Below are 18,291 nucleotides of genomic sequence, written 5' to 3' on the forward strand. Positions count from 1 at the left end.
ATAAAACCACTCACCATTAATTAGCAATAGGACCAAAATAGTGAATTCAACATTACAACCAACTTCATTACATAAATTTTGGAAAAATTCAAAAAAAAAAAAAAAAAAAGAATCAACTGTATTGGTCCCATCTTTTTAAAGAATCTAATTTCTTCATTATAAAAATTCAATTCAATTCATTCATAACCAAAATTACTTGAGTTGTTTGCAAAGTGGTTAAAATATGGTAACATTCATTATTGGGATCAAGCTCTTTAAGAGGAGCCTTATGAGATTTATTTGTGACCCAAGATTATCATGTGTACTCCGAGATTTACCCGGTTTATATAGACCTAAAGAAATTGATCTAACTTTATAACCCGACCCAAATAACTTAACCCGAGGATCCAAGTATGACCAGTAACCCAGGTTAACCAGACCAATATGACTCAACTTGAATGTTTATTGTTACAAACATAACATTGTTTCTAGAGAAGATAACAATAGAACGAATTATTCCAAATCCAAACATGATCTGATCCGAAATTTTATCACAAAATCCAACCTAACTAACTTGTTTAAAAGTTCTAAATGCATATCAAAAGATAACAGGTGCAAACTCCCTCGCAATCAAACCAAAATTCCATGAATTAAAATTGACATTATTATCTCAAATAAATTGCATTTATTACATAATTCCCACACCCATTTCACCTATGTCCAAGTGCCCAAAGAATCTAAAAAAAAAAAAAAAAAAAAAAAAAAAAAAAAAACTCTAGCTATTGTTTATTGTAGTATTCCCAAATAGTCACAAATAGTATTTCCTTTCATTATTTTATTATTCTTCAACAAAAACACACTCAACTCAACCCATCATTTCTCTCTTTTTTTCCACTTTATTACAACACCTTACACTTTCTGGATTCTCATACACCAAAACTTCACTTTTTTCTCAATCTCTTGGTGAGCATCCATTTTTCTCCCCCACATCTTTAGATTCCTTCTTACCCTTTTATTTTACTTATAATATCTTGTGATTTTTTTTGTTCATTTTCATATTTATTCATTGTTTTACTCATATAAATCATACCCTTCTGCTTATTTTGAGCTTTTGCTTGCTTTTTTTGCTGTAAGTTTGGAAATTTGATTTTTATTTTATTGTTTGATTGATATTATTGTGTTATACCCTAATTTTTGCATTTGGGTTTTCTGGGTTCATGATCATTTTCTCTGAATTTAAGTTATTGTGTAAATTTGGAGTTTGATGGTTTATTTGTATTGAATTTCATGTGTTTGAATGTTTGGAGTTCTGGGATTGTTAAAGTTTGCTTGTTTTGATTTTATACTGTTGATTTGAGGGGTATTTTGTTGTGATCAACCTGTGGTAATTCAGTTTATTATGTTTTTGTATTTTTGGCTGAACTATGTTGAATTGAATTATGATTGTCCATTCTATTTCGTTGCGTTTGTGGTTCCAACTTGATTGGTTGATCCTGCCCATTTATGCATTTGATAGCAGAACAATTCTCGGTATCGGATCTCCTGCATCTTATGGGGCTAGTATTGTTGTTGCATTTGATGTTTTAGAGAAGCATGCATCACTACTATCTTTTGTTTTTTAAGTGACTTGTTCAAAACAACATTACCCCAATGCCTCAATGACTCCCGCAAATTGCGTGGTGTTGGGAGGTTGTCTGATGTATGGAGCCTTACCCTTGTGTTAGCAACATAAAGAGGTTGTTTCCAAATTGCGTCGAGAATTGCATTATAGGACTGATACTTCACAATGGAAAGAAGTGTAGCCACTTTAGTGAATCATAACTTATAAATCCTGTCTTTGCATGCGAATCATGTGTTTGTCTTTGCATGCGAATCATGTGTTTGCTGTTGTTAAATTTGCGTGTCTCAGGATCTTTAATTAATATATGTATTGTAGTTTCACATATATGAAGTTTGAATCTATTGGGTATATTATTTTTTGAGGTTCTATGAAGTTTACTTACTGTACTTACTTGATAGTTGACACATTATTAAAAGTTTCCCTCGTTGACTGCGATCACACAATGTAGGTTTCTGCTACAGAGTTGGCAACTTTCAATGAGAAAGGTTTTGAAGAGAAACGGCTGCAAATCAGCATCTCACCAGTTCTTTAAGGATAGGGCAAAGAATAGGGTGGATGATCTGCAAATGATGTTTTCAGATCTGCAGTCAGCTAGGAAGGAGAGCCGTACTGTCGAGGCCACTGTTCTTGAAGAGCAGGTCTATCAAATGTTGCGAGAATGGAAAGCCGAACTTAATGAGCCCTCTCCAGCATCTTCTTTGCAAGTTAGAACATAAACTATTTAGTGATTTCTGTTTTTAGTACTTATAGAGTTATAGTCGAGGCTTGCTTGAAACATGAAGTTAATTGTTACTAGGGTAATTTTACGCGATATAAAAGAAATATGGAGGTAACGATGGTAGTGGAAGGAGGTTGGGAGGAAAAGAGTGCAATAATTACTTACCGACTTTCACTCTAGGGTGATGCATTACCTCTAAATTTTTGAGGTAGCAATCCTCTAACACACCCTTCCTCCTTTCAACACTATCAGTTTCTCTTGTTTTCCGTTATTATGTTGGGATCTATTTACCTACCCTAGTAATACCAATACTTAACAAGCAAGCTCTCACGAGTGATCAAATTCTGACTGATATTGTCTCGTGTAGAATGATAGCCTTGGCACATTCTCTACCGATATTTATCGGCTGCTGCATCTTTGTGATGAAGAAGATGATGCTACCAGTCCATTTGAACTGTCAGCTCCGAAGCCAGAACCTGATATTCAAAATTTTCAATCTGGGCGTGCCATTGTCATTCAAGAGGTAGGATACTTTTTTTCTTGGCTGGTTGCATGGTTCTTTTGAACATGGATAAATGTGCCATTTAGCACTTTGATCTTTTTCTCTTTTGATCGGAATTCAAATGAATATTCTGTTCGATTTTCACATGAAGTCACTTTTTCCTGAAAAATTATATGAATATTTATTTAGATGAAGTGTATTGGAGTATTATTTGTTTCAATATGCTTGTAATTCTGAATCCCTTCTTGTGTGGAGAACTCTTCTCTTAGACAGTGCGACCTTGAGGTTATGAGACCATCACACTTAAAGATAACTATTTGAAGTTCTAAGACAATTTCTAATAATCAAAGATTATAACGTGTCTACATTCTTCCCACTTATCAAACTTGACTATAACTGTGATGGTTAGGTTGGCTTACTATATTCTGCCATTGCGGTTTCAGTTGTGCTTGATCTAATAATTTTGTGGAATGCTTTGTGCTTTATTCTGTTCGGTCCATAGTATTGGTGTGACTTTGATAAATGGGATTGCTTCTTTGTTGGGTGCGGTAGAAAGGTCTAGTAGGAGAGTTCTCAATTGCAATCAGCGTAAGTCATACAGGACCAGTTTTCAGTGACTTCTGCAGGGAACGGACGGTCTCACATGTGAGACTATCCCAAATACATATGCATTACTTATTTCATACAGGGGTAAATGAATTGGTCTCCACCAATTATGTCGTTATACGAAACATGCTATAAGGGATTCCTATAATTTTCGCATCATTTTGACATCCTGGAGTTTATATACCATCTAGAGGCAGATACTGTTTCAAAGTTACTTCTGTTTTGGCACAAATAATATTTCTTTCACATGATTTACTGTAGTGGTTCGGCCTCATCTCCCACTTGTCTTTTGGCTTCTTAGTAATAACAAACACACACTTGCCTGTCAGATTTTGCAGAAGACCGATCTTAGTATCTATCTTTTTTAGTCGACATGATTGACACTACACTCTAGCACTTTCTGCGAGTAATGCATGCATACCGCCCTTAGCAAACCATTAGAGTCAACTCTCGGACCTCAAGGTCTAAAACGAGCGATCTTCATTGCTTATAACTACTGGGTTTTGTCTTATTGCTCTGATTTGGTATCTAGGCGTCTAGCTAATAAATTATTTTTTGACCATTGTATCCAATTGATATTAAAGTTTCTTTTCCTCGCAACAAAAGTTCAGAGTCAGCATTGACATTATGGTTGACTTTGTGGCTTTCTTACAACAGGGACTTGATGTGAAGCATGGGCCCGAGGAGCAGAATCGCTCAGCGGTGGATCAATGCAAAGAGTCTCCTGGATTTCAAAGTTTGGTGACAACCAATATGGATATGGCAACAACTCAATTGGATTATAACCAGTTCAATCTCCATCTCGATCTTGAGCACCATTACTTGAATGGATATCTTGGGATCGGTGTAGACACGACAAATCCCATTTCAGGATTCCTTCCCATTATATGTCCCCCTCCTTCAGCATTCTTGGGTCCAAAATGTGCTCTCTGGGATTGTCCTCGGCCTGCTCAAGGAGCCGACTGGTGGCTAGACTATTGTAGTAGTTTTCATGCTACTCTTGCACTCAATGAAGGTCCACCTGGAATGACTCCTGTCCTACGACCTGGCGGCATTGGCCTGAAGGACGGTTTGCTTTTTGCTGCTTTGAGTGCCAAGGTACAAGGAAAAGATGTTGGCATTCCGGAATGTGAAGGGGCAGCAACAACCAAATCCCCTTGGAATGCCCCTGGTATCTTTCTTCATCCGCCTGTCTTTGTTTTTTTCTTCCTGTATCTATTTTATATTTCCTGTCATGTCCTATATTTACGTTTTCCTAATGAGTAGGTTAGAATGTAATAATGGTTGGCTCCATCAGCACGGTTTCAACCCGTGAAATAATGGGGGTATAATAGCCTTTATTACATACAGACTCTAAACCAGAACAAAAATTCTCATATGAGACAGTTTCATAATACGATTATCGTGAGAAACCGGAAACATAAACAAATGGCCAAGACAGGCAAAAGGGAATAATTAAACAAATTGGCGAGGCAAAAGTAGTAAATGAATGTGTAATTTTTATTGTAATTCTGAGATATGCTCATTACGTTTTCTGCATGTTTATTATTGCAGAGTTATTTGATCTCTCGGTTCTTGAAGGCGAGACAATTAGGGAGTGGCTCTTTTTCGACAAGCCTCGCAGAGCATTTGAGAGTGGGAATAGAAAGCAGAGGTCCTTGCCAGATTACAGCGGTCGAGGTTGGCACGAGTCAAGAAAACAAGTTATGAATGAGTTCAATGGGTTGAAGAGATCTTATTATATGGACCCACAACCGCTAAATATTTATGAATGGCATCTCTATGAGTACGAGATCAATAAGTGTGACGCGTGTGCCCTCTACAGATTGGAACTCAAGCTCGTGGATGGTAAGAAGACACCTAGAGGCAAAACAGCACACGATTCCCTTTCTGAGCTCCAAAAGAAGATGGGAAGGCTTACCGCTGAATTTCCTCTCGACAATAAACGCCCACTGAAAGGGGGTGCTAAGATTAATGGCAAGGATGGTATCGGAAACCTCTCTGTTCCTAACCGGTCTGTGGGTCCTGATGAAACGTTTGAATTCGGAGCTAGTGCACCGTATGGATACCTTGTCGACAATATAAATGGGTATTATCTTAAATAGAGGAAGAGAAATCAAAGAACCCGAAAAGGTATAGTTGGTGGATTTTGTTCATCTACTAACAGCTACATTTTAGCCGGGACTGCGGGAGGCATCTTCAATCTTCAATAACATTAATTGGACCCTCGATTTTTACCCGTATGAGGATCTTGTAAATATATTGTCATTTATAACCGAGACAATTGCCTCTTCCGTTTCTGGAGCATATCCTGACCAGTGAAAGCGGCGAGACTCGAGAAGTGTTACAAACCGTATGAACTGCTGATATTGCTCTTTGAACATTCATGTTATGAAGTCTCTTAACAAGATTGCTGTTACATTCTGGTTGTAATGTTTAAAACTAGCAGGTGTCTTACTTGCTCTTCATTCCTGCATATTACTAAAAGATTACAGGAAGTTTACCCTTGTTGGTTGAGTATAGGTGCATGAATCGGTTACATTTAGAAAGTTTCACTCTTTCCCAAATCACAGCTGAAATTATCAATGTCACTTCACTGGATTTACAGAAGGAAAATAACGTAACAGCCGCTTAAAATTCCATGTATTAAAAAGCTTGTTTTTCAACCGCGGCCCTGAATTACAATCAACTACATGATTAAATCGTTTATAAGCTCCTGATATCCCAGTGAACATCAGTTTGCAGGAATCTGAAGCACGGAGAATGTAATGGAGAGGAAGTTGAGTCCTTAGCAATGTTATGGATCAAGCCGAGTCTTTAGTAAAAGGCAAACCATTGTTCCTCGGTATTTGCTTGCTTCCGCTGAAGGCATCACTTTTTTTGTGTGCGAAGGATACAATATACAGCCAGTTCCATCAAGGCCAACATTTGTGTTTTTTTTTTTCCCTGCAATCGTCTAAATCTGACCCGCTGAAGTATACCTTACTAGGAAACACCTGATTCGGAATGACTCAAAATGACTAATTTAAAATCACATTTACACGACAAATGACCTGACCCGAATATTAGTCTGACACCGCCTATATTGAATATTGAAGTCTATCGTTGACATGCAGGAATGCAGGATTGCAGGTACATAACCTCTGCACTGTGATGTCTTCTATTTTTTACAGTTCTTTCATTCTTACTTGTCATTTTGCAGGTGTTCTGATAGTTCTGAACATTCTGTAGTACTAAGTCCCGAAGTATGAATTATTCGTGGTACTTCTCAAGCATTGGGTCGGAAAGAAAACTGAAGGAAGATCCATATTTAAAACGATTCCAATGATTTGAGATCGGCTAATAGGAACCGTCTTACAGTTTACTTCGCATTTCAACATTACTAAATTAGCTAGCCAAGGGAAATAACCAGTATTTACATAGTTACACGAGTAACATTGAGTAATAAAGACTTGGCTTGAAGCGGTGAATTGCAGGGCAAATCTCCTTTGGCATGACAGCAAGAATGCACGCGCATTATCTGCATGCCAATAGAGAATTACCCTGGTATTCACCATCAATCATATGATATATAGCTTCTGAAATTTCTGCTTAGCGAAAAAAACAAGTTGGAAAGTCTCCTTTCTGAGCAAACATGCTTCTGCGCATTATTCGGAAAGTACTCAAGTAGTAATGCTGCAGTCCTGAAATTGGCTTTGACATCATATTTATACCCCATAAATTTTCAGTTTCTGCGGAATATGCGTAAGAAGAATGTTAGGGTGCAAACCCTTGTCCCACATCGGTAGAATAAAGATGGAAGATCATCTTTATAAGTGTCCAGAAAATATAATAGTATGAAGCCTTTTGGGAAGGAGCCCAAGAGTAAATCTGTGAGGGCTTGGCCCAAAGCGGACAATATCGTACTATTATGGGTTGTGGACACAGGTACAGCAGAGGCCCAACATGAGGTATTCACGCTTCCGCACAACAAAGAAGAAAGCATAAGCTGGTATAAACTTGTGTACTGCATGTTAGACAGTAGATATGATTCCTATGAAGGTGGCTGATCAGCATCCTGCAATACTTTTTCGCTTTTCACATTCTACTAATTGGATATGCTTTTACTAGACAACTGATTATTCTATTGTTTATAAAATGGTACGGCTTGATTACCGTCAGTCTTTAATGCAACATGCTTCAGTTCTTATATATGCATTATGCAGTCTGCAGGCAGATCTTCAGTACAGTAACAAACATGGCCAAAAAAACGTCGAAAATAGGCATCAAAAGAGAAAGGATTCTGGAGTCAGAAATGAATACAATGTTTTATTGCATAAATCGACGAATTTCTCACAAAAAAATTCAATAAATTGCTACAGTCAGAATTGAATGCAATCAAATCTGAACTCTGCAAAATTAGGGCATTCTGATTTCTGAATCATCATACTAATTCTTAATTAAGACTGACTTAATTAATTTATACGAGTACTTAACAACAGCTAAGCGCGCTTAAGAAATACGAATCATCCATCCATGATGACTTATCAGACACTTGGGCTCCAAGTCTAGCAATGTTGCATTCAGCATCAACATTCTTGAGTACTTCAGTAAGATCGAAACTGTTCCTTTTTTCTTGAGAATTGAATTGAAGGCTGAAAGTTTCATCATCGCTTCCAAAATCAATACTTTGAATTTCAGAAGAGAAATCAGAACCTTGTGCATCCGGGATTGCATCAACATCGCTTCCAAAATCAATCCTTTGAATTTCAGAAGAGAATTCAGAACCTTGGACATCTGGGATTGCATCAACCGACTCAAAATCGATAATTTCCATGAATTCTTTACAGTTATCAGGATTAGGGCTGACAGTATCAACATCGCTTCCAAAATCAATCCTTTGAATTTCAGAAGAGAAATCAGAACCTTGGACATCCGGGATTGCATCAACCGACTCAAAATCGATAATTTCCATGAATTCTTTACAGTTATCAGAATTAGGGCTGACAGTAGCAACATCGCTTCCAAAATCAATCCTTTGAATTTCAGAAGAGAATTCAGAACCTAGGGCATCCGGGATTGCATCAACCGCCTCAAAATCGACAATTTCCATGAATTCTTGACAGTTATCAGAATTAGGGCTGACAGTAGCATCATTGCATCCAAAATTAATACCCTTAATTACATCAAATAAGGTACCAATGTTTGCAACAACCGGCCCAAGATCGAAACTTTCTGTTGTTTCGTAACTATAATCAGTAAATTCAGAGCCGAGACGGGTATCAGTGCATACACAATCAATCACATCAGGGAAATCATAACTTTCAACTTTGAAATTTTCGATTGATTTTTCGTAATAATTAGAGAATTCCTCAACCCTTGAAACGACACCGTTTTGTAACCCTTTAAGAGACACTAAAAATTCTTCAAGCTCCTCCAACTTCATATCATCAATTGAGGCTTCCCACCAATTCTTATCATCACCAACAACGTTTCGAGAATTATTACCCTGTCGATTATCGTTTAGAAAACGATTAATCACAGTATCGAAAGACGGGTATCCGTGGGAAAAAGGTTTCCCGCCAACTGAGAAAGTAATGGCGGCAAATTCAGTACCGGGAATAGAACTGCATAGCTTTGAACACTTTTTGAATAACCCGATTCGACGCTTAGAGAAACATACTTGACGTGCAGTTTTGTTGTCGATTCGAGTTATCGGGATTTTCGCCTTTCCTTTACTTGTTCTCTTCTTCTGCAGCTGATTATCAGTAATTGTCTTCATCTTTTTTGTGAAATTTTTATGTTTGTAATGAAATTGAAAGTATGCAATCAGCAATTGTGTGATTGATTATATAGAGAAGATTAATGGGTAAAACTTGTTTGATTAAATTTATGGAAATTTGTGATTAATAGACAGGAATTATGGAAAGTAATTTGAAATTGTGCAGGCTGTTTTTTAATTGTCTGTAAGAATCAGAGATATTGAGTAAGGTTTTTGGAAGTTACCGTTGTAAATCCCGCGTTATATTCCCCAACTATAAATTTGAATTAATTAATTAGTTAATATAGTTAGGTTATGGGTATTTTGTAAGACGGTTTTACATTAGTGTAATAATATTAACGAAAGAGGGATGTATCTCTTTGGTCATGTTCTTTTGGACTTAATTTCAGCTCATTTCAATTCAGTTCAGCTCTATTCAGTTTAGTTCAGTTCAACTTCATTCGGTTGAGTTCAGTTCAGTTAAGCTCCATTAAGTTTAGTTTAGATAGTTTCAGTCTAAAAAAAAAGGGTTTTTTGTCTAACACCACCTTATAAAAAAGGGTTTTGCGAAACACCACCTTTAAAAAAAATTCTGGCATTTTGGTACCTTTAAAAAATAAAAATTGTAAGACACCACTGAATGGCTGGAAACTGGGCATTATTGTAAAAACTCCGGCGGTTTCCCTCATTTTCCCCCTTATATTCCCACCATAGTTTTTCCCTCCATTTCCTCTTCACTATCTTCTGTCTTCTCTTCCTCTCTCCTCTCTTCTCTTTTGTTGCCTCACTTTTCACTTAACATACTCATTAATAATCAAATGTCGATGTGAGTATTCCAACAAATTTGAAGACATCATTGAAAGAAGCAAAATACGGGAAGAAGCTATATGCCGAATGACGGAGATGAGGAACAATGAAGAGGGAACTAAAACTTCATCTTATAACAAATACGTAATCAAGCAATTGAAAGCGCATATGCTCTCCACCGGAAAAGGAAAGCACATATACTCAATCACCAAGCACATATCCTTAATCATGCCCAGTTTCCGGCCGGAATTAATACACATATATTTATTTTCCAATAGGACTTTTCACACTTAATTTCTTTGAGGATGTGTTAAATTGCTTGAATGCAAATGCATTAAAAGCACATATGCGCAAGCAACCATAATCTAAGTTTCATTAAGAAGACTTGTTAATAAAGCAGGAGCTAGATGACGAATGATGGAGATGATAGAGTGAAGAGGGAAAGAGTGTGATGAAGAAGACGAAGAAAATAAGATGGAAGAAGGGAGATTAGCAGTGTGGTGTTGAGAAAGCTTGGGTTTTGATTTAAAATTGTTACAAATGACGCCTGAGAATGTTAATAAGTCGAAGTCAACGCCGGTTTTTTTTTCAATTTGGTCAAACTCCGGCAATTTGGTTGTGTTTTACAATTTTTATTTTTTAAAGGTACCAAAATGCCAAAAAAAATTTTAAAGGTGGTGTTTCGCAAAAATCTTTTTTTATAAGGTGGTGTTAGACAAAAAAAACTCAAAAAACAAAGCCTTAATTAGTTATGAAAAAGTATTTAAAAATGGGTAGGTTGTTTAGTATTAGTAATACGTCGAGGATTGGGGCTTCAATAGATATTATTGCGCTTGTTTACTCGAAAGATAGGCAAAAGATTTTACTCCAGTTGGATGGACGGGGTTTTGGCTGGTATGATTGAGATAAGAGGAGTATTGTGAGGGTTTTAATTCATGGGTTGCCTCCTGATAATTCTCCTTTTGTTACTTGGACTTATGTTGAAAGCCTTGTTTCGTTTGGGAACCGTGATTATAATTCAAAGCGGAAAAGCCCCGTTCCAAAGAAGAAGAAGAAAGAGTATGGTTTTTTAATGGCTTCTTTAAATGGGTGGTTTCCTCTTGTTGTGATCTTATGCTTATGCATGATCTTGTTGTGTACTCCGTGTTGTTTTACTTAATTGGTTTTCTGTTGTTAATAGTTTAGTTAATCGGAGAGTTTTGGTATGATAGTTTAGTGTGGTAGTGATTTGAATGGATCAATTGTTTGTAGAGACGCAAGCTATTAGCATGAAGAATGATTCATGTTGTTTCAATAGCCTAATAGTATGTTCGTAGTGTGATGGTTAAAGTTCATGTGTTGGATCACTTGAATGCTGTACATGGTGTTGATGTAGGATAGTAGCTATGAATTCCTGCCTTTTTGCAAAACGTGATTTGTGTAATATTTTATGATGTAGATTGTTCAAGTATTGATGTTGCATTTCCTTGTCCAATATTTTGCTTATACCCACCCGTAACTTGTATGATCACATGAGGATATTTTGAATCTTCTTATGGAGGATGGCAATATGGCATGATGTTTTTTTTATGGCATATTTGTGTTGTTGTAGCTCGTAATTGAGGTGATAGTGATAATATCTCGCACGTCATCTTTAGATTGGTACTCCGTATGTTTATCATTTTGTCTTGGCTGCAATGTAATTGGATGCAACTGTCGGGCACAACACATAGTTTGTCAGATCGGACACTTTGTGATGGGTTATTACTTATTTAGTCTTTTGGCTATCTCACCACAAGTTTCAACACTTCCCTCGAATCTGTCTGTACTCGCATAACCATCTACTTTCTCGTTAATTCTAGTCCACCGAGGGGTCTGACCGTTATTCTGAGATAGATGGAGTATTTCTGATTCTTTTTGCCTAATATTTTTACCATTTTGTTGTTTTGAAACTAAGGTGTTGAATGCTCATGATTTTCTATTGCTAGACTTGGAAAGGCAGTTTTATTCATACTAGCCTCGCGTGCTCTGAACCTTTTCTTTTCTTTCTTTGTTAGGAATGATGGGGACCGTTTCCTGTCATCTGGATTCAAGCTGAAGCTATGACTACTACTCCCTCCGTTCCAGTGAGATGTTTACACTTCCTTTATTTTGTGAGGGGGAAATAAAGGAAGTGTAAACATATGACTGGAACGGAGGGAATAGTAAGTTATACGAGTATTATCTTATAAGATAACCATGGATTTTACTTTCTTTGATCTATATTTCTTTTTGTGTGTGCTCATATGCTTCCTTTTTCTCCCTTTGGTCTTGTTCTTTCTCAAGTATTGGTGCAGCACCGCCTGTAAGTAGTCAACAATCACATGTGATCATTATTGGCTGGAGTATGAGATCATTCATGATTTCATGGCGGTCCTTATCCTTGAATATATTAAACTGTATTGGTGAGACAAAGTGAGACTATCCTAATATTGCGTATTCAATAATATTAGTTTGTGAATATTGGGAACTTATCCATAATTTATTGTCATATAGGAATAGGACCCAGGTCTCTTGTTCAAGAATTACTAATCGTTCCCAAACTGCCCTCAAAAGATATTTAATTATAGGATCAATTGTCAAATCTTCCTTTTTAGTAAATTTCAAAATTTGTAAGACCTTCATGTTAATCGCTCTTTTTTCACCCAATTTAAAAAATATTTTTTACGCCCAAAGGTCTAACACTCACTAAGCACAAGTTCCAGCGAAAAAGTTAATTATTCGGCATCGACTATTTGTTCTTTTCGGTTTTATTACACCTTTTTACCAACATCTTTCTTATATATTAATACTTGGTTCAGTTTTAAGGTTTTCTGGACCATTAAGTTTTACTTCAGTTTTCAAAATCGTTTTAATCTTTATTCTCGATTTAAATTCTAAGTTTTTATAAAAGAAATCCGGACTTCGATTTTAAAACCTTAAGTTTACCTTCTTTTGTATTATGTTTCACTCCCCTTTGTTTTTCACTTTTTCTTTTACTAACGGTACTGTATTCATTGTTGTTTGCCATATTGGTTTTCTTAATACTTTGCTAAACACTTAGTTGAGGAGGGGATGAGATAGTGTTTAGAATCCTTTGTGCAACTTGTTTTGTGTAAACACCCCTTAGGTTTCGTATATGTTGCAAATTGTTGATTTGTTTGTCCAAAGAAGCAAACTTGAATGGCTAGTAAAGAGGAAGACAGAATGGATTATGATGTTGTCGAGGGTCAGTGGTAGTGCTTGTGAGGCTGTGATACTCTGCAAATCCTGGGTGTCACTTTGGTCTCATACTCGAACATATTTTAGTGCTATAGCAACTACTTGTATCTGTTTATATTCAACATGCTAGTGTCTTAAAATGATGTTTCTAGCCTTCTATAGGAGAGCTACGGAAGGGTGAAATGATACTAGTTGCTAGATAGTACCTCTGTGGGGAATGATCGTTGCCATAGTTGGCGATTGAATTCCAGTTCTTGCGAGGATGTGTATATTTCTTTTCCCGTTTCCTTTTCAATTAGTCGCCCACTCTCCCTCAAGACGAAGGTGTCTGTCCGTCTTAACATTAAAACGGGTCAAAAATCATCTCACTTGAGCATTTAAGACAAATCTTTTGCTTTTCTTTTTCTTGTGCATTCTACTTTTGTCTTATTCATGCTATTTGAGCCGTCTTAGCTTAAGATGGATACACTTGTCTTAAATAAGAATTTGTCCTTTTGAATTGTCGGTCTTTTTCCAGTTGCATTTCTGGACTTGTTGATGAAAAGTTCATTTAACAGTCTTTGCTCGGTACTTTGCTATTTCTGATGTAGGGTACATCCGAAGAACACTGCTGACCAAAGCGGGTATGCTAGGAGTAAGTTTCAGTCAGAAACCCTTTTATCCTGCGGTGTTTGCGAGTGTATGGATACTCTGCTCGAGTCTTTGGTACATAAGACCAAGCATGTACATGGATTTACTGACTCCATGCCTGCAACCCCTATCAGTTTTAAGTTGTAACAGTCTTTGATCTCCGTCCAATTCTCCGTAAAGATGTTTTAGGCGTTTCTATTTCTCGGGAAATATTGTTAGTAGCTAGTTTGGGGGCTTCGCCCCTCATGTACCAAAAAAAAAAAAAAAACTTAGATTGTTCACTTGGGCCATAACAAAAAAGGCAGCTCCACATTATGCATCCGACACATGATTACAGAGGTAAGCACGGAGGGTTACAATGTTACATACGGAGTATATAATTTGACCTCCAAGAAAAAATCTTTGAAATACCCATCCAAATAAATAAAAATCCGTGGATCTCGATAATAATCCTTATACTTTATTTCATCCAAATATGTCTTGGCTCAATTCAGTTATGCAGAATGTTAATTATCTTTTTACCTGCATTGGTTTCTTTTAATTTTTTAGGAGCTAAACTAAATTTTTTACGTAAAAATCTGTTCTTAGAGGAGTAGTATTTATGTTGATATTTTTGTTTTGTTTCTGATCTTGTAATATTCAGATTTCTAACATCCATTTAAGATGAATTATGTATTTAAGTATATTCTTTAAGGGTCGGTATTTTTTTTAAATTTGTATTTTAATTTATTCTGATTTTTTCACCAATTTTTTTTTTTCAAATTTATTTTATTTTTTAACGGTTTTGTATTTTGATATTATAGTAGGTAAAATTTAATTGAACATTGATAAGAAACATTATTGATTAATCATATTATTAAATTCAACTCTGATTGATTTTTTAACATTTATATTTTCCTTGATTAAACAATCGTAGGTATTTATGGAAATATTTTATATATTAACCTTACTTATAAAGTTATTAAACTATTAATTTAAAATTATACATTTTCAAAAATATGCCGACTTTTAAGTCGTTACTTGTGAGTGTCTCATTAATTTGTCACCGAGGGAATAGTAATCGCTATATTTGGTATACTATCGAGTATCGAATATACTGATAACCTTCAAATTAAACCACGTACACTAAGTAAGCGATAATCCACCGGAAAAGCAAACTTGAGACCGTTGGGAAATTTTACAGAGCTTTTAACCAGTAGATTTCACCCTAAAACAACTTCATATCTTATATATATATATATAAAACTGGGTTGAAACGCTGTGGATGTGCCACGTGTCAACCCAACATTAAATATATGTATTTATTACAGCTGAACATTAAATATAAACATAATAAATAATACATAAATCTCAGCAAATTATTAATTAGAGTTTAATAAATGTATTATAAAATTACATATAACAATTACGGTGATACGTTTAAGAGTTCTCCTTCGATGCACATCGTAAATGTAAATATGTAAAACACAAACTAATACTTTGTTTCTGAGATTGTCATTCATATACATTCATCGGCTCAAATATCTCTCTCATTACACAATTTTCCTCTCAATCTTATCTTATCTTATTTCAGTAAACATAATGAAATGTATATTTATTTGAAAGATATTTTCATAAAGAATTTTATAGTATATTTTTTATAGTTTTTAGACTAATATATTTTTGTAAAAGGCTTATCTTAAAAAAACAAAAACATTATATAATATGGTGGAATGGAGGGAGTATCGCATATTTACAAAAATTGGTACATAGTAAATGATAAATAGTTTTATCAGTGTCTTATACTCCGTGTACAATGTTGGATATGAGTATCAACAATTGCTGACTCGATGTAAAGGAAAATGTAATGCTTCAAATTTATGGTCTAATGCACACTTCTCAATGTCGGTCAAAACACTAAATACTCCAGTAAACATTGAATTTAGTCTGTACCTATTAGTGTTTCATGCACAGATTTATAGTATAAAAGTACGCAAATGCTAAACAAAATTGTCAAAAGCAAAATTTGATTTGCAATATACCCCTCTCTTTCTCCATATTTTTATATGATCTACAAATAAACATGACGAACAAAAATAGTATTAAAAGTAGTCACTATACAATTGAAAATTGTCAATTATTGAAATCACATTGGAAATCATATGGTGGGTTGTAAAATCATTCCCTAAATTGAGATGATGCATCAAAACAAGTGTACCAAAACTAGGTTCACTGCTGGCATAATCACCGCTCAATGCATCGTAGACAACACTTGATTTGAAACACATAGCAGACAACACTTGATCAGGCGAGTGGCAAAGCAGAATCATACATATAGATTTTTTTTTTGGTGCATAGAATCATACATATAGATTAGAGTGTGATGATTTTATCTTAGTTGTAGATAATTAGATATGTATGATATTCTCTAAGAAATATTCCGTATAATCAATAGTGTACTCTTTTCATCCCAATTATTTATTTACCTTTTTTATTCGTTATGAGGAGCATTTTAATTAAAGGTAAACAAATGATAGAGATGAAGAGAATAATAAATAAGGAAAGTTAATGAGTTGAGAGGTTTTGGCTGTTAAGATAAAGATCAATCTACTATATTATCACGCTCTCTTATACATTTATTACTACATTTTTTTTTGAGGTACATTATTACTTCATTTGTATGTTTCTTACGTGAGAAATATTTTTGTAAATGTTTAACAATTTCAATGAATTTGATGAAATTTAGTAGGAGATCGACGACTATAAGTATAAGTATTTGGTATGGCATGAGAATATGAGATCAAAGTGATTGATTGGTTCAAAAAAGTAGTATCGATGACGAAATGTATAATAATAGTTGAGTTGATGACATTTATTACCAAAAATATGATAAAAATATGGTTAAGCTTTAATTTTTGAAATTGTTGTTTCGTGTTGCGCTTATTAATCTTCATGTGCGCAAGAAGACTACAATTGTGCAAGAATTTTACTGTTTTGGGTTTGAGTTTTATCCTTCACTTTATAAACTAAATTTATAAAATAGTTGATTAGAATTTGAAAGTGATTACCACAGTTTAATAATTTTCGATAGTTTAAGGGCAATTAGTAAATTTGTCGCGGGTAGAGTTAATAAAGTTTATTTTTTTATAGATAGATACGATATTATTTAACAAGGATCCGAAGTAGTTAGTTAAGTACTCTGTATACCCTTAAGGGTGTATTTGGATAGTAAAAGTGGAGGGAAAGAGAGGGGAGGGGGAAGGAGGGAAGGGAAAGGGAGAGAAGGAAAGGGGAGGGGGATTGGGGTGTGGGTCTTTGGATACAATTTCCCTCCAAATCTTGCATATTGTGGAGAGATTTTGATTAGGCTTGGAGGAGGGAAATTGGATCCCTCCAAATCTATCCAAACAAGAGATTTTAAATTCCTACATTCCCTCCCTTTCTTTTCCCTCCAAATACCTCAATCCAAACACACCCTAAGCGTATAGTATTATTTACTATCTAAAGTAATTAAACTCCAAAATTTGGAGTTGATTCTCAACTCTACAAGATCAAACCACATTAATAATTGGCTATATATATTCTACAAGTTTAGTACTTTTTCCTATTTTATAAGTTCTTTGTTTTTTTTCCCTCTTTTATAAGGACTATTTTGGTGCAATGTTAAGAATGTGTTGAAAGAGTGGGCGTACAATCCAATGAATAAAAAATGCGTAGAATCATAGATAAAAAAAGTCGTTCGTTAAAGTACTCTGTTACGGAGTATATCTTAGAATACAAGAATATATACACAATCAAAATATGATAAACTTACTAATTATGGAGTATATCTTAGAATACAAGAATATATACACAATCAAAATATGATAAACTTACTAATTATGGAGTATATCTTAGAATACAAGAATATATATATAATCAAAAAATGATAAACTTACTAATTACAGAGTATTAATTAAATAAATGAGATGGGTATGTATTAGAGGTGATCATGGGCCGGGCCAATGCGGGCTTGGGCCGGGCCTTTCTAACAAAAGCGGCCCATTTGTGTGGGTCGGGCCGGGCCGGGCCAAATGCGTGGGCTTATTTAGCAAGCCCAAACCCGGCCCTTATGGGCTAATGCGGGCTTTTGGGCCTAAATGGGCTTTTTCGGGCCCTAAAATTTACGAGTTACCCTAGGAAATAATTAGCTAATACCTTCGGTTACAACTTTTAAAACATACATAGTGTATAAAATTGTACAAAACATGATGAAATGCATATGAAATGCTCTCTAAAATAAAATAAAGACAAACATCGCCATTTTAGAATGTTTAATCATGCATTCGTAGATATGATTTATGTTATGTATACTTTGTTTTATAAATCTAAAAAAATATACTTGAGTTTGTAAAGAGTTTGGTATAACTTTAACGCTACTTTAATAGGTTTTATTAGAAAAAATATTCATTATTAATAAATATGGGCCGGGTCGGGCCAAAATTTAGCCA

At 35.2% G+C, this 18,291-nt stretch overlaps 1 protein-coding gene across 2 annotated transcripts; it reads left to right on the plus strand.

Annotated features, from left to right (window-relative positions):
* The first annotated feature begins 687 nt into the window (after positions 1–687).
* LOC141596127 (transcription factor VOZ1) lies at positions 688–5,943 on the plus strand. 2 transcript variants are annotated; one of them, XM_074416186.1, is made up of 5 exons: positions 688–942; positions 2,049–2,304; positions 2,686–2,841; positions 4,084–4,597; positions 4,981–5,943. In XM_074416186.1, the coding sequence occupies exons 2-5, from the start codon at positions 2,077–2,079 to the stop codon at positions 5,529–5,531; spliced, it is 1,449 nt and encodes a 482-aa protein (XP_074272287.1). In that variant the 5' UTR covers positions 688–942; positions 2,049–2,076; the 3' UTR covers positions 5,532–5,943. The 2 variants fall into 2 exon arrangements, with proteins under 2 accessions (XP_074272287.1, XP_074272288.1); XM_074416187.1 differs by having other exon boundaries at positions 942–1,108.
* Positions 5,944–18,291: the final 12,348 nt, after the last annotated feature.

The sequence above is a fragment of the Silene latifolia genome, chromosome 8 (genome assembly GCF_048544455.1).
Source record: "Silene latifolia isolate original U9 population chromosome 8, ASM4854445v1, whole genome shotgun sequence".
Lineage (NCBI taxonomy): Eukaryota > Viridiplantae > Streptophyta > Magnoliopsida > Caryophyllales > Caryophyllaceae > Silene > Silene latifolia.